Consider the following 24303-nt stretch of genomic DNA (forward strand, 5'->3'; position numbering starts at 1 on the left):
CCCCTCCCCCACCCTATGATCCACTTCCGCTTCCATGGTTCCATCCGCTGCCAGATCCACTCCCAGATATCTAAAACACTTCACTTCCTCCAGTTTTTCTCCATTCAAACTCACCTCCCAAATGACTTGACCCTCAACCCTACCGTACCTAATAACCTTGCTCTTATTCACATTTACTCTTAACTTTCTTCTTTCACACACTTTACCAAACTCAGTCACCAGCTTCTGCAGTTTCTCACATGAATCAGCCACCAGCGCTGTATCATCAGCGAACAACAACTGACTCACTTCCCAAGCTCTCTCATCCCCAACAGACTTCATACTTGCCCCTCTTTCCAAAACTCTTGCATTCACCTCCCTAACAACCCCAACCATAAACAAATTAAACAACCATGGAGACATCATGCACCCCTGCAGCAAACCAACATACACTGAGAACCAATTACTTTCCTCTCTTCCTACACGTACACATGCCTCACATCCTCGATCAAAACTTTTCACTGCTTCTAACAACTTTCCTCCCACACCATATATTCTTAATACCTTCCACAGAGCATCTATCAACTCTATCATATGCCTTCTCCAGATCCATAAATGCTACATACAAATCCATTTGCTTTTCTAAGTATTTCTCACATACATTCTTCAAAGCAAACAACTGATCCACACAGCAAGGTTATTAGGTACAGTAGAGTTGAGGGACAAGTCAACTGGGAGGTAAGTTTGAATAGAAAAAAACTGGAGGAAGTGAAGTGTTGGAGATATCTGGGAGTGGATATGGCAGAGGATGGAACCATGGAAGCGGAGGTGAATCATAGGGTGGCGGAGGGGTCGAAAGTTCTGGGAGCGTTGAAGAAAGTGTGGAAGTCGAGAACGTTGTCTTGGAATGCAAAAATGGGTAGGTATGTTTGAAGGAACAGCGGTTCCAACAATATCATATGGGTGCGAGGCGTGGGCTATAGATAGAGTTGTACGGAGGAGGGTGGATGTGCTGGAAATGAGATGTTTGAGGACAATATGTGGTGTGAGTTGGTTTGATCGAGTAAGTAATGAAAGGGTAAGAGAGATGTGTGGTAATAAAAAGAGTGTGGTTGAGATAGCAGAAGAGGGTGTTTTGAAATGGTTTGGTCACATTAAGAGAATGAGTGAGGAAAGAGTGACATAGAGGACATATGTATCAGAGGTGGAGGGAACGAGGAGAAGTGGGAGACCAAATTGGAGGTGGAAAGATGGAGTGAAAAAAATTTTGAGTGATCGGGGCCCGAACATGCAGGAGGGTGAAAGGCGAGCAAGGAAGAGTGAATTCGAACGACGTGGTATACCGGGTCGACGTGCTGTCAATGGATTGAACCAGGGCTTGTGAAGCGTCTGGGGTAAACCATGGAAAGTTCTGTGGGGCCTGGATGTGGAAAGGGAGGTGTGGTTTCGGTGCATTATATGTGACAGCTAGAGACTGAGTGTGAACGAATGTGGCCTTTGTTGTCTTTTCCTATCGCTACCTCGCGCACATGAAGGAGGAGGGGGTTGTTATTTCATGTGTGGCGGGGTGGCGACGGAAATGAATAAGGGCAGACAGTATGAATTATGTACATGGGTATGTATGTATATGTCTGTGGGTGCATACGTTGATATGTATAGGTATGTATATGTGCGTGTGTGGACGTGTATGTATATACAAGTGTATGTGGGTGGGTTGGGCCATTCTTTCGTGTTTTCTTGCGCTACCTCGCTAACGCGGGAGACAGCAACAAAGTATAATAAATAAAAATATAATATATATATATATATATATATATATATATATATATATATATATATGCTCTCTTGTTCACTGTTTTCTGTGTCAGCAAGGTTGCGCTATGAACAGACGAAGACGCAGTCGCTCACATCCAATCACTTTCTGTCATGTCCACTGCACCAAAACCACAGCTTCCACTTCAAAACAAGGCCATACAGACCTTTCCGTGGTTTCCCCTGGGAGCTTCACATCGACCCTCGTATACTGCATCGTTTCAATGCACTGTTATTCCGTTAACTCCTGAGTCCTTTCACCCTCCTGTACGTCCAGGCCCCACCACTCAAAATCTTTATCACTCCGTACTTCCATCGCCAATTTGGACTCCCTTCTTGTCCCATCCACTTTTGACACATATATCCTCTTTGTCAATCTCTCCTCACTAATGCTCTAATGTACAACCCATTCCAACACATCCTCTTCAGCTTTACCAACCACACTCGTTTTATAACCACAACCCTTTTTTGCCCTTTTATTACTCATCCGACCAAACATCATCTCACACCACAATCATCAAACATTTCACTTCCAACAAATCCACCCTCCTCTGTACATCCTCATCTATCGCCCATGCCTCCCATCCTTATAACATCGTTGGGACTACTATACTGACAAACATAACCATTTTTGCCCTTCAAGATAACGACCTCACTTTTCACAGATTCTTCAATCCGTAGGACCCTTTTAACAAGGCTGAGCAGCTTCAAGAATTGTATAATCACCTGAATGACACACACACACACAATATATATATATATATATATATATATATATATATATATATATATATATATATATATATATATATATATATATTATACTTTGTCGCTGTCTCCCGCGTTAGCGAGGTAGCGCAAGGAAACAGACGAAAGAATGGCCCAACCCACCCACATACACATGTATATACATACACGTCCACACACGCACATATACATACCCATACATCTCAACGTATGCATACATATATACACACACACACACACACGCATATATATATATATATATATATATATATATATATATATATATATATATATATATATATATATATATATATATATATTTTTTTTTTTTTTTTTTTATACTTTGTCGCTGTCTCCCGCGTTTGCGAGGTAGCGCAAGGAAACAGACGAAAGAAATGGCCCCCCCCCCCCCATACACATGTACATACACACGTCCACACACGGAAATATACATACCTACACAGCTTTCCATGGTTTACCCCGGACGCTTCACATGCCTTGGTTCAATCCACTGACAGCACGTCAACCCCTGTATACCACATCACCCCAATTCGCTCTATTTCTTGCCCTCCTTTCACCCTCCTGCATGTTCAGGCCCCGATCACACAAAATCCTTTTCACTCCATCTTTCCACCTCCAATTTGGTCTCCCTCTTCTCCTCGTTCCCTCCACCTCCGACACATATATCCTCTTGGTCAATCTTTCCTCACTCATTCTCTCCATGTGCCCAAACCATTTCAAAACACCCTCTTCTGCTCTCTCAACCACGCTCTTTTTATTTCCACACATCTCTCTTACCCTTACGTTACTTACTCGATCAAACCACCTCACACCACACATTGTCCTCAAACATCTCATTTCCAGCACATCCATCCTCCTGCGCACAACTCTATCCATAGCCCACGCCTCGCAACCATACAACATTGTTGGAACCACTATTCCTTCAAACATACCCATTTTTGCTTTCCGGGATAATGTTCTCGACTTCCACACATTTTTCATATTTATATATATACATATATATATATATATATATATATATATATATATATATATATATATATATATATATATATTATCCCTGGGGATAGGGGATTAAGAATACTTCCCACGTATTCCCTGCGTGTCGTAGAAGGCGACTAAAAGGGGAGGGAGCGGGGGGCTGGAAATCCTCCCCTCTCGTTTCTTTTTTTTTTTTTTAATTTTCCAAAAGAAGGAGCAGAGGGGGGCCAGGTGAGGATATTCCAAAAAAGGCCCAGTCCTCTGTTCTTAACGCTACCTCGCTAACGCGGGAAATGGCGAATAGTTTAAAAGAGAAAAAAAAATATATATATATGTACATAATTCATACTGTCTGCCCTTATTCATTCCGTCACCACCCCGCCACACATAAAATAACAACCACCTTCCCCCCGCATGTGCGCGAGGCAGCGCTAGGAAAAGACAACAAAGGCCACATTCGTTTACACTCAGCGTGTAGCTGTCATGTATAATTTATATACGCGGGAGACAGCGACAAAAAAAAATATATATATATATATATATATATATATATATATATATATTCCCTGGGGATAGGGGAGAAAGAATACTTCCCACGTATTCCCTGCGTGTCGTAGAAGGCGACTAAAAGGGAAGGGAGCGGGGGGCTGGAAATCCTCCCCTCTCGTTTTTTTTTTTTAATTTTCCAAAAGAAGGAACAGAGAAGAGGGCCAGGTGAGGATATTCCCTCAAAGGCCCAGTCCTCTGTTCTTAACGCTACCTCGCTATCGCGGGACATGGCGAATAGTATGAAAAAAAAAAAAATATATATATATATATATATATATATATATATATATATATGTGTGTGTGTGTGTGTGTGTGTGTGTGTGTGTGTGTGTATACATTGAAATGTATAGGTACATATATGTGTGTGTGTGGACGTGTATGTATATACATGTGTATGTGAGCGGGTTGGGCCATTCTTTCGTCTGTTTCCTTGCACTACCTCGCTAACGTGGGAGACAGTGACAAAGTATAATAAAAAAATAAATAAATATATATATATATATATATATATATATATATATATATATATATATATATATATATATATATTTTTTTTTTATACTTTGTCGCTGTCTCCCGCGATTACCTCGAGACATCTTTCTAAGAAAGTCATGTGTTACTCAAGAGCTTTTCCAAGTGGCTCCTGCAATAAAAAGCTGCAGGGAAAGGAGAGCTCCTTAGAAGTGAAAGTCCTTTAATGGGCTTGTACTCCCTATGATATAGCCTGGCCAAAGTGACAAAGTGACTTTTCTCAGACTGTGTAACCTTCATGAAGCATATGGAGTCCAGTATATATATATATATATATATTTTTTTTTTTTTTATACTTTGTCGCTGTCTCCCGCGTTTGCGAGGTAGCGCAAGGAAACAGACGAAAGAAATGGCCCAACCCACCCCCATACACATGTATATACATACGTCCACACACGCAAATATACATACCTACACAGCTTTCCATGGTTTACCCCAGACGCTTCACATGCCTTGATTCAATCCACTGACAGCACGTCAACCCCGGTATACCACATCGCTCCAATTCACTCTATTCCTTGCCCTCCTTTCACCCTCCTGCATGTTCAGGCCCCGATCACACAAAATCTTTTTCACTCCATCTTTCCACCTCCAATTTGGTCTCCCTCTTCTCCTTGCTCCCTCCACCTCCGACACATATATCCTCTTGGTCAATCTTTCCTCACTCATCCTCTCCATGTGCCCAAACCACTTCAAAACACCCTCTTCTGCTCTCTCAACCACGCTCTTTTTATTTCCACACATCTCTCTTACCCTTACGTTACTCACTCGATCAAACCACCTCACACCACACATTGTCCTCAAACATCTCATTTCCAGCACATCCATCCTCCTGCGCACAACTCTATCCATAGCCCACGCCTCGCAACCATACAACATTGTTGGAACCACTATTCCTTCAAACATACCCATTTTTGCTTTCCGAGATAATGTTCTCGACTTCCACATATATATTTTTCTTTCTTTTAAACTATTCGCCATTTCCCGCGTTAGCGAGGTAGCGTTAAGAACAGAGGACTGGGACATTTTTTGGAATCTCCTCACCTGGCCCCCTCTGTTCCTTCTTTTGGAAAATTAAAAAAAAAAAAAACGAGAGAGGAGGATTTCCAGCCCCCCGCTCCCTCCCCTTTTAGTCGCCCTTCTACGACATGCAGGGAATACGTGGGAAGTATTCTTAATCCCCTATCCCCAGGGATATATATATATATATATATATATATATATACTATTTGCCATTCCTGCATTAGCGAGGTAGCATTACAAACAGAGGACTGAGCCTTTGAGGGAATATCTTCACTTAGCCCTCTTCTCATATATATATCAGCAGTATAATGTTCATTTGACATTTTCTATCCCTGGTTAATGAATACCATAATATGGAGATCTTTGATATGATCAGATGGACAAAGAGAAAAGTAGATCATCAATTCTTCGACTGTATTCGGTGCAACTCAACCAAGGGTTGACCTGTTCAGTCCACTTGAACCATTTAAAATAGCCTGACATTTTGAATGCCAACATCACAATGTTAAAAAAATGCTGCGTTGATGGAAAAACTGACTCCCAGCTGAGGAATCTATTGTTGTGCAGGTGGTATACTAAATCCTCAAATTACAAAACAAAGTATAAAAGGTTTCGATATCAACAAGGTAATGGAGTATAGAAGGAAATAACAATAATGAAAGCAATATGCAAATAGTTGAGAAGTAGGAGACACATGAAACGAGAGAATTCTGAGAACAAAACTGACCATGTAAAAGCAGTAACCATAAATGGAATGTGACACAGTTTATGAACGTTTTCTTCTGCTTCCCAAGAATCAGGTTAGAATGAGAGAACAAGTCCATGAACTGATACTTAAAGCTATTACGGCAATAAAGGCAACAGAATTTACCCAAAATTTATTCCTAGCCCATCTATTCTCATATCACAAACATTTTCTCTAAGTTTGTATGGGTTCACATCTCTGCTGATGCCAAAGTTAAAACAGTGTAATTCTTATGCTTTTATGATGGATTCGTTTCCGTAAAGTATGTTACCCATAGAGATATAACAAATACTATACCTCAAATGCTGTGTAAGTAATCAGATTCAGCATAACGAGTCTGTCATTCCTTAATAGTTTTTCCAGATCCCCTGCATTCTTTTACAATGATAAAAAGACGTCCCATGTTAGTTTTATGTCTGTAAATATTTTACAGCTTTACATGAAAAGGCAATTCATTACAATAAACATTCAAATAAATATGGGCAAGAACTCCATCCACAAACATTTAAATAAAAGAGCTCCTTATTTCAACAAGGCAAATCATACATACAGGAAATTTTCCTATGCAAGGACATTTGTATTTTCTTTATATGAAAAATATTTCACTTTTCTCCAATTTATAAATGCTCCTCTCTTGAAAGAAAATCATGTTTCTTATAATATCTAAATTAATGCATTTCACAGCAATACTTGTCACGTGAATCTTTATTATCAGCTGCCCACATAAAAAGTATGTATTTACTTTCTCAAAATGTCCAAAACAATGAAATGAAATTCAACATAACCTAAGAGTTATTCTAATGGTTCAAACTGGACTAAACTAGACCACTTTTATCAATTCTTTTCAATTCCAATGCAATCGACTCATATCTCTTTCCCATCACTTTCATAGATAACACCTAAATAAGGAAACTCTAACACAGTGGAAAGGTCAAGAGAAAAAATACTACACATCATATATAACTTGAAGTCTTTTTGTAAACAAAAATATTTTACTCCTCATATATATATGAATTTATTAGTGCACTAATGACTCGGCAATACAATGTACACTTTAAAGCTTATCAAATTAACTTACCATGTGGATGGTTGATGAGTTGCAGGATAAGAGGTCGTCGGGTGACAATGCCTGACCCACGAGGTAGAAAATCCCTGCAAAAAAGCAAAAAATTTCCATTCAGCACACTTTAGCCTCATTATCCATGCACCTTAGAATGAATTCCCATTCATCATCAACTGTAAACTATGTGACCCACATGCATATCATCTTAATATAAAATTTCCAACTCATCTGTATGATTCCAAGCCATTTTCTTTGATGAGGTCCTGATATATTCTCAATTTCCTTTAGGTCAGCAATTGCAGTATAAAGAATGGATTACTTAATAGCAAATGTACGTTTTAAGGACTTACACATCAAACATTTTTGCTGAGCTTGAGAAATTCATACTTAAGCTAAAGAATGAACTATCAAGATAAAATCTGGGGAAGATTCATACAGGAAAGACCATTAAAAATGAGGTTGAGCCATCAGACACCAATGAAAATAGAAAACCAAAAATTGAAGATAACAGTAGACATTCCATCAGATAAGGTTTGGAAAGTTGGGAGAACTTTTATCTTTATCATGATGTGTGAAAAAGGGAATGTTGCCCAGGTTGCGTGAAATTTAAGGTTTTGCAAGGCGACAGGGATACTACAGGCAGGAGAAATTTAAGAACACCCTGGATAAGTATCTATAAAGTAAATCAGACCAGCCAAGATGTGGTGATACGTAGGCCTACAGGTCAGAGCCTTCAACAGACAACAGTCTGACCAACAGAGAACACTACAGGTTGGCTGGCCTTTAGCAAAGTTGTGGGGCAGATAACCTCCAAAAATCAATGTCAGGTGAGAAAATATTTTAGTAAATATGTTACTTACTGTGCTATTACACAAATGGTTTAATCAATGTATTTCTTATAGCAATCAACATAGCATGAGCAAAAGCATGCCCCAATCACTGGCATCTCAGATGAAAGGTAAGAAAAAAGGAAAAAAATGGAAATAATATGAGCTCCTCTAGTGTTTGTAGATATTTTATTTATGAAAAGTTAAAGGAAGAAATGCTTAATTAGTCAATGTGCATCCTAAATACCACATACTTTAGTAGATATGTAAGATTCTTTCGGTTATTTGATATGCGATATTCTTCTTCAATAACTACGGCAAAACCTACACTATTATGAGCTATCAATCCTCTAGTGTTTGTAGATCTTTTATTTATGGATGGAAAAGTTACAGGAAGAAATGCTTAATTAATCAATGTGCATCCTAAATACCATATACTTTAGTAGATATGTAAGATTCTTTCGATTATTTGATATGCGATATTCTTCAATAACTACAGCAAAACCTACACTACTATGAGCCATCACTGGTCTGTTGTATGTTTGAGTGCTTTGTAGTGATGCATCTAACATAATCCTCTTGTGTTTTGGTGCTCAGCAGGGCTTCCCACTGTGTTGCTGACATCTCATTAATTCCATCCTTCCATTTCATTCACTTAATATTAACACCTTAAGCAGGTATTTGAAATTCCCAGGTTTTCTGAATACTGGGCATTTTTCAAGAGGAGGAAAGAATTTTCCTCCTCTGAAAGAAAAGCATGCCATAAAAGAATACAAAAAACACAGAAACAAGTGAAATATGTCTTAATTTTCCCCTTGACTTTCACCATCTCATCTACATTGTTCTGATGCACTTGGTTCTTTTTATTACCAAATAGATTATCTGGATCTTTGGACTCATTATTGCTACTAATAAAATACTAACCAGTGTCATCTATAATTAGCAGTCTAATGTCATATCTTCCCCAGGCCATGGTTGAAGGGGTAACGTAAGAGCTCGCATGTAAATATTGTATAAGAAAACCTTAGGCATCTTACGCCACCACCTTGGATCTGCTGAAGTTCGAGTGTTGGCAGGTAAGTATGAATCACAGATCTACGTGCGGTTCCCTTTACCAAGCAACACAGATCTACTTGAGGTCTGGGTGAAATTGAAATTACTGAGCTCATCTCCATGTTGCAATTGCTTTGCCTTGGCAGTTTGGCCTCCATACAAAGTGTAAAAGTTTTCATTTTAATTAGATTGTGATCATGGCACAGCATATTCAGAGAGTAGCAGCTTCTAAAAAGTTGGGGGGCCTCACTGTAGCAAAAGCGGAAAGCTAAACATAACTTTGCCTTTTTCCTCACTTACTCTCAATGTCCTCCTTTCTCACACTCTCCCAAACTCAGTCACCAATGGCAGTTTATTACTTGAATTTGCCACTAGTGCTATGTCAACAGCAAACAACAACTGACTCACTTCCCACACCTCTTCATCCCTTACATTTTGCATATTCCCATCTCTAAGACTCTCTTACCATGCCACTGGTAAACACAATAAACAGTCATGGTGATATCACACATCCTGCTGCAAGACCAGCCTTCACCTGGAACCAATAACTTTCCTCACTTCCTACTTGTACACATGCCTTACACATTTCTCACTGAAGCCCCCCACTTTGAAAAGCATTGGAGCCCCTGGATGTTACCTTGCTAACACAGGATATGAAAGAAAAAAATATGAAAAAAGTACCAATCTCATCAAAGCACTAAATAAATGAGGTGGTGACAGTCGATATATATTACCAACAGACTGTTTAACACACAGCTATTTCATCAACATGCTCCCAAATGAAGCTATTTTCTTTTTTATGGGAATGGTTATGCCTATTCTACTTGTTACTCTGTTCTTTTCTTATACTTCAACAATGTTCTTCGAATTCAAGAAAACAGTTTCTCCCTTAACTTGAAAAACAACCATATTTCAGAAAGCCAAGAAATTTCATATGCCAGCTTAAAAGGTTAAGTAATTGTGCATCTATTCAAGTACGTACTGTATACAAATTTGTTTAGTCATACCTAGAAAAACAATTCTCAAACACAGGATGCCTGCCTACCTCAATGTGGTCAATTCAAAATACTATCACACCAATATATAAGAAAATATACTACTTTTTCAGATATTTCTACCTAGGGATAATGCACTGGCACATACTAGCATATTCTGTAAGGAAAAAGTAATAGTTCTATTTTTTTTTTTTTGTGTGTGTGTGTGTGTGTGTGCACAGCAGTCTCTTACAATCAACTGAGACTTAACCCTTAAGAGGCAGCTGAGCTCACGTAAGGATCTCTCATATGGGAGCAGATAACCTCATGTAAGGGTTGTTTCTTGAAATAGCTGCTACTGTCACAACTGTGAAATATATTGCCATTAATTCTTGTAACAGCAACTAAAACAATCCATCCAGAGACTACAGCCTAAACCTATTCCATACACTGGAAAGCATGGATGCAAATTCCAAGGATGTCTGTACAAGATCTGTGCCCTCACACTACATAATAATTTTTGTTGATGTGTAACTTTTACAAAATAGATCTATGCCCTCACACTACATAAAAATTTTTGTTGATGTGTAACTCTTACAAAATAGATCTATGCCCTCACATTACATAATAATTTTTGTTGATGTGTAATTTATTTTTGAGTAAAATCATTAATAATCATCTCTATGCGACAAAATAAGACAAAAATACTACACAACTCATTTTGTATGCCTGAAAAACTCATGGAGTACCTTATACACCCAGTAATGACATAAGTAAAAGAATGCACAGCAATCATAAGCAATAACCCAGCAGGTTGAGTCATATATTATTTCAATCAGAATATTGCATTCTAAATAATCAAGAGAACATACCTAAGAGGATATCTTGTTAAAATATTTTGAACCTTTCCCCTTGAAATGCACAAAAAATTACTGCAACTGCCAACAAAGGATTAATGAGGGACAGCCTTAAACTCTGTTTTCACCAGTAAAAAGACCTAATGGATAACCTGAAGATTCACCCCCACCCCCATCACCAGCCCAACATTTCCTAGGTTAGGTTAGGTTAGGGCACAAACCTGACCCAAGCAGGAAGAGTGGTGGGTGAATGGGTCCAAGCGAAGGTGGGTCTGCAGCAAGGGTGTGTGATGTCACCATGGCTGATTAATGGAGGGAGTATTGAGAAAGGTAAATGCAAAGGTTTTGGCAAGAGGAGTGGGTCTGCAGTCTGCTGCAAGTGAGGAAACCTGAGAGGTGATTAGAAGCTGTCTGCTGAAAACATGGCTCTAGTGGCAGACTCAAGGGAAAAACTGTAGAAGATGGTGTCTGAGTGTGGGAGAGTGTGCAAGAGGAAAAAGTTAAAGTTAACAAGAGAGTTAAAAGTTATCAAGGTTACCTGGAAGGAGTGATGAGATGGTTGGAGTGTTAGTATGAGTGAAGGAAACCCAGAGGAAGTGGAAAGATTTATAAACCATGAGAGTACGAGGCAGCAGATGGAACCAAGGAAGCTAAAGTATGCCACAGAGTGGGTGAGGGGGTTAAAGTCCTGGATGCAATGAGAATGTATACAAAGAGACATCACTGTATGTCACAGCAAAGGTTATGTTTGATGGTACAGAAATCCCAGTGGTGCTGCATGGATGCCAGGTGTGGGTCCAAGATAAATATTAGCTCGGGTGTGTCTTAGAAAATGCTTGAGGACAATATGTGGTGTAAGGAAGGTTGATCGATCAATAAATGATACCATGAGCAAAAAATGATGTGGTACAGAACATGGAAGATAGTCCTGAGGGGGATGTGCTGGAATGGTCTGGAAATATAAAGAGGGTAAGTGACGAAAGACTGACTGGGTGGGTATGCATGTTAGAAGTAGAAGGAACAAGGAGAAAGAGACTGTGGGCTATGTGAAAGGTTGAAGTGAAAGATGCTTTGATTTATGAGGGCCTCAACATGCAAGGAGGGTGTAAGGCAGGCACGGGATCAATGAATTAGAGATATGCTGCATACAGGGGGAAATGTGCTATCAATGGACTCATCCCTTAGCTGTAGATATGAGACTTTGGTGATGGTGCATTCTAACCGACAGGTGGAGAATGGATGTAAGACAATGAGGCTGTTCTCTGTCCATTTCTGGGTTTCCCCTCACTAAACACAAAATGGCAAATAAGTACAGAGAAAAATTACAATAGATATGACAACTGTAAGGGGCTACAAAGATCTAGGAAGAGGTGGAATTAACCTCTTTATGTTTCTAAATGTTTATTCATGCAAGTTAAACACCTTTAGATGGATGTTTACCCAGTGTCTTACCTCTTTTTCAACACTTCACACCAAGCCTAGGAGGTGGCTGAAACAGCAGTGCATATTAATTTATCCCCACTGTCATTAATCCTCAAGCTATGCCAATGACAACATATCTTTGTGAGTTTTCTAGGAATTAATGTGGTTTTAACTAGATTTATAGGACTAAGCACAAGATTATCCTGAATTACTTGACCATGATGATCTACCTTTATATAGTGTAGAGAATGATTTTATGGATATCTGACTCTCATCCCTGACACTTCATTAAGATGAGGCAGAAGAAGATTTCAAGCAAAACTGAAGGCAGTGTTTCTACTGCCCACCTAACTTTGACAAAACTGTACCTGATTGTTGCAGCTGGTAATTTCACAAACTTTTATAGTTCTGCTGTCATGAACAATTTATCAGTGAATCCCACTGATGATAAAGGCAAAAGACTTACATATGATAAAATACGAGCCGTGGCAACTCACTTCACACTCAGGCCTTACTGCTGCCTTTTTGACAAAATTTGCTGAAACATCTAAAAAATTTCAACCCATGTCCCATGAAAGCAATTGATGAAATACTTTTTACAGTACTTTTTAAAGTTCAAAAATCAAGTATTTTGAGGGTTGGAAAGGAAAACTAAGGATAGCATTATGGGGTTCCTCACAGTAAAAATAGGTGAAACACCAAAACAGTGAAATACAAACCAATACTAGAGGAGTAACGTAGGGTTGGTAATACATACTTGCAATGCTTCTGAAGCCTATCAAATGAGAAATTTATGCTTTTACTGGCAATTTACTGCTTTTCTGTTATCTTTATGGCTTTGTTTTGCACTCTTCATTCTAATGATGTGACGAAGTAATATTTATTTTAACGAGATTCACAGTCACAATGTTATGCAATATTCACATGATAAATCAAATGGAATATTTCTGCCTTTATTTCTGCTACTGTGTACAGCTGAGGGAAATTTATGGTTCTGGTGATTGCTGCGAAAATATCTAAAATAGCTTGTGATGTGCATTTGGCACAACCGCCCAACAAGTCTCTCATAACATCACATAAAAGCAAAATTTTGCCATAACATCATTTCCTATAGCTAGCTGGCTTTATATATAATATACTCAAAGATTTATTTCCCCAGCTCTTCTGCATTCTGTTTGTATTTAATTGTAAGTGTTTCTTTGCATTCAGTACTTAAGCTGTACTTCAGCATTTAGGGAGACCTGCAAAACACGTGAAGAAATCAAAAAATCTTATGGAAACCTTACCTCAGACAAAATGTACCAAATTTTGACATCAGAAAAATATGGTCTGGTCCATCATTTAAATCCAAATGCTGGGAAGTTTGTGCAGTTTCCATGCAAATGAATTCCAGAAAGTGAAGCACAAAATGAACTATTTCTAGCAAACATTCTTCACCATTTCACCAATGACCATAGGGTGCAACACACACGGAGAATTCCTGGTTGTGAATACCTCACTATTCATATTCGTATGTTTTCCCCATACTTCATAAAATCTAGCCAAGTCTTAGCAGTTAAGGGAAATTAAGTGAGGCTTTTATAAGTTTTGCTGACTTCTCCCCGCCACCTTCAACTTTTACATTAGCCTCTTATTTTCCCTGATCTTCACAACCCTACTCACCGTTATCATTGGAAGATGAAAATTAACATCACAAATCAATACAGGACCACTCTATCATATTCTCTACAAAGTAAACTAATATTACAAGAAACATTTAGAGGTTAAGGTACATCCAAACTAGAATTTCATCACAGAACCAATGTCGACATCACCTACCTTTGCCTAGTACTAGGATATACCTTATTTTCATTGCTATAGGTGAAATATACTAGGATTTACCTTATTTCCATTGCTACTGGTGTAATATAACTATGATATTGTCATCTACTGTCTTACTACATAGTAAATTATAAGAAGCATTCAAATGTCCGAATGTGTATGATCTCCAAACACACACATATAAGCACTCAGCAACTGGATGTAAAACAGACCCATGATAAGCACATTTTGTCAAATTAATAAGCATTTAAACTATCAGCTGCTAGGTGACATAATAAGAGGATTTCATAGGTTCTCTTGATTTCTAGAATCGTTTCACCAAGCTATATCTACAGAATCATCCTCACCTCACCATTTTTTTATGTATACTTTCCATGCACCATAACCGGATATGCAAACTTTCCCTAGAGAATAAAAGCTGTTGCAGCTATCATCAAAGGCCATATTCACTTTCAGTAATGTTTCAGATAACTCAGTCTTGACCTGAATTTCTTCAATCTATTGTTAGCCCAATATTTTACCATGTTTGCATTACTCTTCTCGCTGATTATCAGTTTAGCTATGATGCAAAATTAGCTTTGGATGAGTGACTTTGTTCTTCACAGCAGTGAACTATTTAGAGTATATACTTAATGGTGTGAAGTGCGATTAGTGTGTCATAGCTTAGTATGACACAATTCACAATAACACTAGTGAGAGTTATAAACTGCAAGGACAACATGGAGCTACTCTGTAAGGGTGAGATAATATCCTGAAGAAAAACCAACAAAAACCCAACCTAAACTACCCTAACAGTCAAGATATAGTGAAGACATATACTAATATTAATGTGTTCTACTGCCACGAACCACATGGAATGGCTGCTTGTGGAGAAGTTAAGTGCTGGCACAAATGATCATTCAGTCTGTTGCAGTGCTTATTAATGGATATGCTAGCTATATTTCAACAAACATATTGAAACACGATATATATCAGCAGCTACATGGGTCATGTAAGGTTTTCACATTCAACAGATTTTTTTAACAGTTTTTCCATTTACATCTATTAACCTCATATAATCACTACTATCCCTAACCCCTCACCACTGTTGTCTTTTTTAATAATATATAATACTAACAATCATGCACAACTTTTACTTCAGTCTCAATGCTACTATATACCATACCTGGTGAATACCTACCATTGCCAAACAAAATATCTCAGTATCGACATCTAATCTCAGTGCACAGCTACACCCTTAATTGATTATTCTTCTCTTTATAATTACTTACTGTATAAGAAGTTTTCAATAATTTTCTTTCATATATTCAGATTACACTCCACAGAAGTTAAGAAATTTCTGTTATATGCAATCAATAGATGTGTTTTTAGAAGCCCTTGACTAGGAACACTCATTCCCTGGTTCAGTTGAGTACGGTAAGGTTCATCATTGACCAAAAAATTTCTGTGGGGTGAAAGCTGTAAAATTACCTTTTCTTTAGGTGATAATAAAACCTGAAACAGAAACATTCATACTGGAACCTCTTTCCAACATGCAGACTTTCAGAAATTTAGTGAGTCTGAAAGATGACTATACACTGTCCAGGGCCATGCTGAAGCAGGACAAGGTTGTGGTGTTGGAGTTCTTTGGTCATAGATTAAGGAAGGTTGATTAGTTTGATTTCTAACCTACCACTTTTCCTGGTCTTCATTTCTTTATAAACATCCTATTCTATAAAAATAAACTTTTTACGACAGGGATTTGTATGTTCTTAATAAGATGTGTGAAAAAGCTCAATTCATTCTATGCAATGGTGCCACTACTGTTCGATTTAGTAAAGTTAATAATCATCTTTTCACACACAGCATGCATATTACGAATCTCAAAAGACCAATAATTATTCTTCAGAAGGATGATGATTTACAAACAAAGAGGTGCAAGAAAAGAAAACAATTACTAAAGTTTCTCATTTCTACCTTCAGATCAACTCCCCTTAAAAACAATTTTTCATAAAAGGTTAGTTAGGTAATGCAAGGGGAGTTATATTTCTTATATTTTTTTATATCTTACACCACTATCATTTCATGAGTTATTTTTTCATTTTTTCCAGAGTAAATCAGCTGATATTTCTGTACTTTAGTAGCGAGAAAGAAAACATAAATCTTCATCAAAAATAAATTGATGTGATAAATCATACTATAGCACCTAAATATGCCAACAAATATAATTGTAATGGAATTAAAGTTATGCATTGGAAGCAAAAATCAAATGCATCCTTAATTAATTCTGTTGCTTTAAAAATACTGTACACTTGACAGGTTCCTCAGCACTAGACTGCCAGCACCTAGTGGTGGTTCAGAGGGAGGCTTCCAGAGCCGCTGCCAGAACCAGCATGATGGAAACAATCAGAAAACATGACACTGACGTCACAACATCACTCACCGAAAGATCTTACAGGAGAAAAGTTGACTGTAATGAGAATCATAATAAGAGAAGAGAATAATCATATTTCACTTCACATGAATGAGTAGGAGCCAGCTTCCCTTGTGGTGGAAGATATGAGAAGCAGTAAGCATATTAAGGCAGGTAAGCCATAGCCACTAATAGGATCCGCCCCCCGTTCGTCCGCCTACACCCACAATGATAACATTTTCCTATATTCCCACCTACCCTAAGGCACAAACGACACCAGAATTACATAATTTCCCACAATGACCCTACAGATAACCAATTATTTACGAGATATGGCTGCCCACTTACCGCCCAACAAAGTTCTCCAAGACGGAGGACTTGCCAGCTGACTGGCCACCAACCACAGCAATTTGTGGCAGATCCAGCTGCATGTGGACGCCCAGCTGAGTGAAGGCATCTTGCAGTTTGTTCACGATGGGGATGAGCTGCTCCATCCCCACGTTCCCCGACATTTTGGTTAATTATGTGCACACTGGTCTCACACGGTCACTCACATTCGATCACCACAGAAGATGGCAGACAGCCGACTGTACGACAGTTCGAAAATTCGATACAATGCTGCGCCACGACTGCGCCTTCGCCAACGCACCAGCCAGTGAGAAACGCCCGCTCCCTCCCCTCCTACTACTCAAAGCAATCAATACTTTTCACTCTTAACATTTTATATGCACTATGAAATGTTTTATACCACACCTATCAGTATTCTCTCTAGATAGCTCTATTAATAACAAGAATAAATATAAATTCTACAATTCTTGAGAAAATAGATTATCTTTATAGAAAATGGTATCAATACAGATTTTAGGGTAAACTTCGCTAATCTGCTTTTCTATTTCAGTAAGGATTAGTCTAGAAAATAAAAATCTGCGTAAAGGCATCATGGCAGTGATTCTAAACAAGACGACAGCTGATCACCAACGAATCTTGAAGCTGAACCCATCATGATGTTCAAAACATCAGTAATTTAAATAAAAGAATAGGAGGTATATCACATCACTAACACTGAAAATATAATATAAAAGATCTACATACTACTACTACTACTATTGATTATACTAATAATAACAATAATAATAATAATAATAATAAACCAACAAACTACAAACAACGATAAGATGACTGATAATGATAAAATTAAAGATGTTAGTGATAATCTCAATGAAAGTTATGGGCAATCTTACATAATCATAGTGATTGAGTTCGGGTTTTGTGTGTTTATCCTCTGTCAATAGAACTCAAATTCTAAGTAGTTTTTGTCGACCTGGAATACCGAGAAGTTCGTTTGGCAAAGACTAGGATATAGTGTGGATGGCCTTTGACCTGAAGTGTAAGGTTCAAGTCAATGACCACTTATTTCGTGAGTATAGTGAAAACGGTTGTGACGATATGTTTTTGATAATAATGAAACTAATAATAATAATAATAATAATAATAATAATAATAATAATAATAATAATAATCTGTAAAACAATTTCAAGGCCGACCTTGAGACCTAGCTTTATGAAAATAAGGATATGTGAAGAAGAGCGTGTAACGAAGTTGGGTGTACTGAACCTAGCTTAGTGAAGGTAAGGGTACAGCGAAGGAGAGTATACTGAACATAAAAGGGTTTAAACCAAGTTCAAGGACAATCTCATGCCGGTCTAGAACCTAGCCAAGATAAGGCTATGGTGGAGACGGCCTCTGCAATGAATCTAAGTTCAAGGCCGGTATTTGTCTCATGTAAAAGATATCTAGGATGTAATGAAGATAAGGCCGTAAGGAAGGGAACCTTTGACCTTCTCAGATCAAAGTTCAGTGGTATGTATGTACATGTGTGCAGGGATGAGGATGTAGCGAAGATAAGGATGTGGTGATATGAGGGTGAAGTAAGGATGAGGATTTGAAGATGAAGGGTGTCTCATATCTCTGTATCTTTGTACGTAAATGCATATTTTACTCTATCACTCCATGTTCAATTCGGTCTCCTCACTGTCCTTATTCTCTCCACTGCTGGCATGTATACTAGTATACTAGTATGTATACTATAGTATAGTATGTATACCAGTCAGCCTCGCTTCTTATCCTTTCCACATGTCCAAGCCATTTAAGTACATCTTTTTCAGCTTTCTAATACATACTTAGCCCACTACCGTAACCCTCTCATACATTTTCACTTCTTACTCGATCAACCCTCCTCACACCAAATACTGTCTTGAAACATTTAATTTTCAACACATCTATCCTCTTCCGTACATCTTATTCCTAAGTCCCGTGCTTTCGCATCAATGCAACAACGTCGGTACGACTATACCATCAAACATATCCACCTTAGATCTCAGACATAATGACCTTTCCATACTCCACACTGCACCTAAGGCCTTAACCCTCGTACCCATCCTATGGCTGTAGCTTCCATGGCTCCATCTAATGCCATGTCCAAAAACAAGGTATCTAAAAATCACTTCCCTCTGGTTCTCTCCGTTCAATCACGTTCCAACCAAAGTTTCTCTCTATCCCCTATTAAACTCTACCTTACTTTTATTAACGTTAACCCTCAACTTTTCCATTAAAAACTTCCACAAACTAAGAAACCAGCCACTGCAATTTCTTACCCGAATTTGCCACCTGAGTTGTCACTGGCAACAGCAACTGACCTTCCTTGCTCTCCACCCACAAGAGATTGGATCCCTACCTCTCTCACCAAGACATTCTCATTTACTTCATTCACAAACCTCTCTATGTACAGCTTAAACAGCCATGGTGAAATCACACACCCTTGTTGCAAACTCAACATTACCTAGGATCACTCACACTACTTTCTTCCTACTCGTACACAGTCTTTCACAGAAACTTTTCACCGTTTCAAGCAGCTTTTTCACCGTCCTATGTCACTCGTATATTCATAACTTCCGCAAAGCATCTTAACTCTAGCATAGGTTTTTTTTTTTTCCAGATCCATAAATGCCTTCTTTTCCTCTATTTCTCACGCAAATTCTTCAAACAAACCTACTAAACAAACTCAACATTACCTAGGATCACTCACACTACTTTCTTCCTACTCGAACACAGTCTTTCACAGAAACTTTTCACCGTTTCAAGCAGCTTTTTCACCGTCCTATGTCACTCGTATATTCATAACTTCCGCAAAGCATCTTAACTCTAGCATAGGTTCTTTTTTTCCAGATCCATAAATGCCTTCTTTTCCTCTATTTCTCACGCAAATTCTTCAAAACAAACCTACTCTACTCATCCTCTACCACTCCTTAAGCCACATACAATGTTCCTGCCCAGGCTGATGCCCCGAGCATGCCATCACTCCAAATCAATATTACATTCAATTTTACCTGGTATACTCACCAAACTTATACCCCAGTAATTTTAATATTCACTTTTGTCCCCCTTTCATTCATACGGTAGCACAGCCGCACAATATAGGCATTCCGCCAATATTCCGGCACCTTACCCTTAGCCATACATACATTAAATCTCTTAACCGTCCTAGAAACATGTCATTCCCTTCCTTGAGAAATTCAAATCACCATGGTAATTCATCCTGTCGTCCTAAACATAACTTTCTGATCACTATCTTTGGTAAATATGTTTGTGTCTATCAGCCTTAGCGATGTCGTTCCTTTGACAGATCCTCACTTTACAAACCTCTGGTATTAGTTAAGATCACGTTAGTGCACGTGAAGACTTGGCTAGGTTACCGAAGCCTTGGTTAGGTAGACCTAAGGATTAACGTACACTGTTAGTGTGAACAGCAAAATTACAAAGCCCGATTCTGCCTTGAAATATTAATGGTCGCAGTATTTGGCGTTGTTCGAATCTACGCGTAGGAACGAAGTTTGGTATTATCGAGATGAAGCCCGTCCAACTTCTAGCATGTGGCGTATTGGAGACAGGAGTGTGACGTATCGAGGATTTGCATGTTTGCATTGGCTCACTATTGCTGTTGCTCTAATAAAGTTACAGCCCTACCTCACATCTCGATTTAATCATTTCTTTTTACCGCTACAACACTTACACGATGGTTCACTGTGGTCTAGGACGGTTCACTGTGGTCCTATCTTAGTACACATTTTGGCACTGTGGCGTATCTGGGAAAGCAACAGTAATTTTCTTTTGACAAATCTGCATACTGGTGCTCTTATGGGCTGGAAATGTGATTCAGACAGGCGCCAAATCATATTCTTTAGGATTATTTATTTACGGATATTGCATCAAAACCAGATATTAATCTGTGATAGAGAAGTTACTTTAGTACTTGTTTCACCTAGTAACATCATCTGCAGTGATATAAGCCCCTGATTCGACTACCCAGAGTTAAAAGAGCTTTGTATTTCGAGGGGGTGTTATAACTGTGGGAATAAACCAGGGTGAGAAGGACCGAGATGACCATCAACATCCTGGTTGCAACGAGTTGACCAGTCACCACGAGTGGCCCTCAATATGGGACGGCTGTCTCTCTGGAAGCTGTCTGGGAAACAGCCTGAGCTGTGGAGTGGGTTGTGTTGCAATACGTTGCCACGGTGTGCGCCGCTCCCATAGTTGACTGCCCACAGTTGTTTCAATACCTGATACGTTACTGCCGCTCCCACAAACATTGGTTTGTGACTAGACTTGAATACGAGTCGCTATGACGTCAGTTATTAGGTCAATATCGAAAGAAGTTATAGCGTAATCTTCGGTGAAATCGTGTTATCTATTGGTCTTGAAACCGTGTTGTTCTAGAATCATTTCTCGGTTACCAATGACCAAGAACAGGCATCCGAAGTCTAGGTTGCGGATGAACAACCTCAAGGATTGACTTCCTGTCTTTATATCTTGTACATTGTAGAATACTGAACGCACTTGTTTATGGGACGACCACTGTAACAGAAGTATCTTTTTTTTGTTTCTTATCAAACCGCGCGGAACAAAACGCTAGCAATAATCTTATGTTATGATTCAACTTCCCCATATTTTCCATTTGCTATTAGCCTCGAAATGATATAGAAATAACACCAACGAAACAAATAGAGAAACTGTGAGAGCGCGTACACACGTGATTTTGTCTCAGGGAGAGTGGAGTGAGTGTGACTCATGCAGATTTACTGCATTTGGTATGAATGCTGCCCAGCCTGCACACCTCTCCTCTCTCTTTCTCTCTCCCCCGTCTCATCTCACATTCTCACCAACCCTCACTACAATTTTCACTGTCATACCTTTTCTGCCACACTCAGTTTCAACAAAACTTCACCTGATATCTTGCCCAGAGGCGTAACCGTGTGTGTGTGTGTGTGTGTGCGAGTGGGGGGGGGGGGGGGGGGGGGGGCAGTCACGGAGACAGGGCAAGCTCCCCTTTGAGCCATAGAATTAACAATAAACTTAATACTGGTGACGATTAATATATTCTTACTATCATTCAAAGCCTTTCAGTCCCTCGATTGGAAAAATAAATGCATCTCTACGTATATTTCAGTTTCAGTGATTCACTCCTAATGACCAATGAAACAACCGTAAGTTTTACCACATTCCCAAAACTGACATAAGTTTAAAGTGAAATCTCTTTCTATAAAAGCATTTTGTTTCATAGAAGAAACTCACTCGATTATTGCTATCAGCTGTTTCAATTTGTCAATTATCATAAATCCAATTTTAATCAAACATTGTCGCCCGTCATATAGTAAACCTCTGCACAACATATTCATTCGTTTCTACGAGAATTTGATTCATACTAGAGACAGAATTTAACATCCAATTGACTTAAAACCGCTAAGTTCTCAAACTTATTGTTTATATCATTACATACCACTCTTGTTCTGAGCTTTTCTTCTCTGCGATTTCATAATTCGCCGTCTTGATCAAATCCTGGATATTCGCCTGAGACAGCCAGTGTTGAGTTGCCCCTGAAGACTTATGCCATTACAACAAACAAATTCTCATGATTAACTTTCCACCCGCATTCACAAATCTGATTAATCTGCCTCAAAAGACGGATGGGGCAGCGTACTCCACTGCTGAAACAGCAAGGAATGTGTTAATGTAAATGTTTATATTATTGGGATTTCATCACTGAATATTGTTATATCATAATGAATCTCTTTAAGTAGCAGTGCATTTGAAACATAACCGTTGATTAACAGTAAATATAGTTGGTCTACTGAAATGGTCGCACACTGTATTTTTTGTTTGTTTGTTTCTGAAATACATCCATTACATTCTAGCAACGTGGAAAGGGTAATAGTAGCAACGAACTCCGTGTGTTCATGGGATCAGCTGCATTCTTATCATTTAGATTTAACGTAATACACTTTAGAAAAGCCTAAAACATTTAAATCTAACGTAATACACTTTAGAAAAACCCAAAACATTTAAATCTAACGTAATACACTTTAGAAAAGCCTAAAACATTTAGCCACAAACCTGAAGATAGTTAAAACAGCTTGTTGCACTGAACACACAATTCTACAGTAATTTCTACTTTATGTCTGAAAGACTGCCGCAACTAGAATTCGAACCGATGCCAAACAAACGTTTATTAGTCTTTTTGTTAAGAAGTGTTGTTGGCAATGCTAGATTCAGGGTGAGAAGCTTAACAATGACGACCTTCTACAAGGATGCTCTGTAAGCATCCGGCGTGATGACACGGATACACCTCCAGATCCGAGGTGAGACGCAGTGGCGACCCTTCTTTGACATGACTACTGGAAATCAAAGACATTTTCCACCGATAAAACAACGTGGTTACAGACAAATAACGCGTCGATGTAGTCCTAAAATTGTGCATCGTGTTCTCACCGAACCATGTTGCATAAAAGTTGAGGGATATATACTAGTGCGGGTTTTTTTTTTTCCTAATAGGGAACCATAAGCAAAGCCACTCTACGGGATAACACAACGGAAATCCTTCCGGAGATGGTGCGCGGTCGGCATGTTTCCTCCCACCCTCCTGACCCAATTCTACAGCTTCACCTAACCAGGCCACCTACAATGAAATTATATATATATATATATATATATATATATATATATATATATATATATATATATATATATATATATGTGTGTGTGTGTGTGTGTGTGTGTGTGTGTGTGTGTGTGTGTGTGTGTGTGTGTGTATAACATCCAAATGATCTTACCACTATGTCCATTTCTTAACAGTAAGTATTTAGCATATCAGCAACTCCGATTAACCTACGTGACCGTTAATGAACGAGGATTCCAGCTGACTGTAGTTTCTTTGTTAGGCAGCAATATCCGGCTGACTCATATTTGCCTCTTTGTACTGTACAGGGAGGGAGTTCTATATTCATGCAGTCCCAACTCGAACTTTTTCCATTACCTTTGCAGCTTTTTTAACTTATGTCTGATGTTCACTTTCACGATTTTGTCGCTCATTTTTTTTTTTCATACATCAACTATTACTATGTTATACAAATACACTTCAAATAAGTTTCTTGATTTCATGAGGTTGTTCTA

General features: G+C 38.5%; 1 protein-coding gene across 5 annotated transcripts in view; it reads right to left on the reverse strand.

The window, feature by feature from the left end:
- Positions 1–17435, reverse strand: part of shi (dynamin-1 shibire) — a 187468-nt gene extending 170033 nt beyond the window's left edge. For all 5 annotated transcript variants that reach the window (XM_071657888.1, XM_071657885.1, XM_071657886.1 and 2 more), the window contains exons 1-2: positions 17146–17435; positions 7467–7540 (exon numbers count right to left, since the gene is read on the reverse strand). In XM_071657888.1, the coding sequence (XP_071513989.1) occupies positions 7467–7540; positions 17146–17309 (238 nt within the window). In that variant the 5' untranslated portion in view covers positions 17310–17435. The remainder of the gene's footprint in view (positions 1–7466; positions 7541–17145) is intronic.
- Positions 17436–24303: the final 6868 nt, after the last annotated feature.

Source organism: Panulirus ornatus, chromosome 65 (assembly GCF_036320965.1).
Source record: "Panulirus ornatus isolate Po-2019 chromosome 65, ASM3632096v1, whole genome shotgun sequence".
Classification (NCBI taxonomy): domain Eukaryota; kingdom Metazoa; phylum Arthropoda; class Malacostraca; order Decapoda; family Palinuridae; genus Panulirus; species Panulirus ornatus.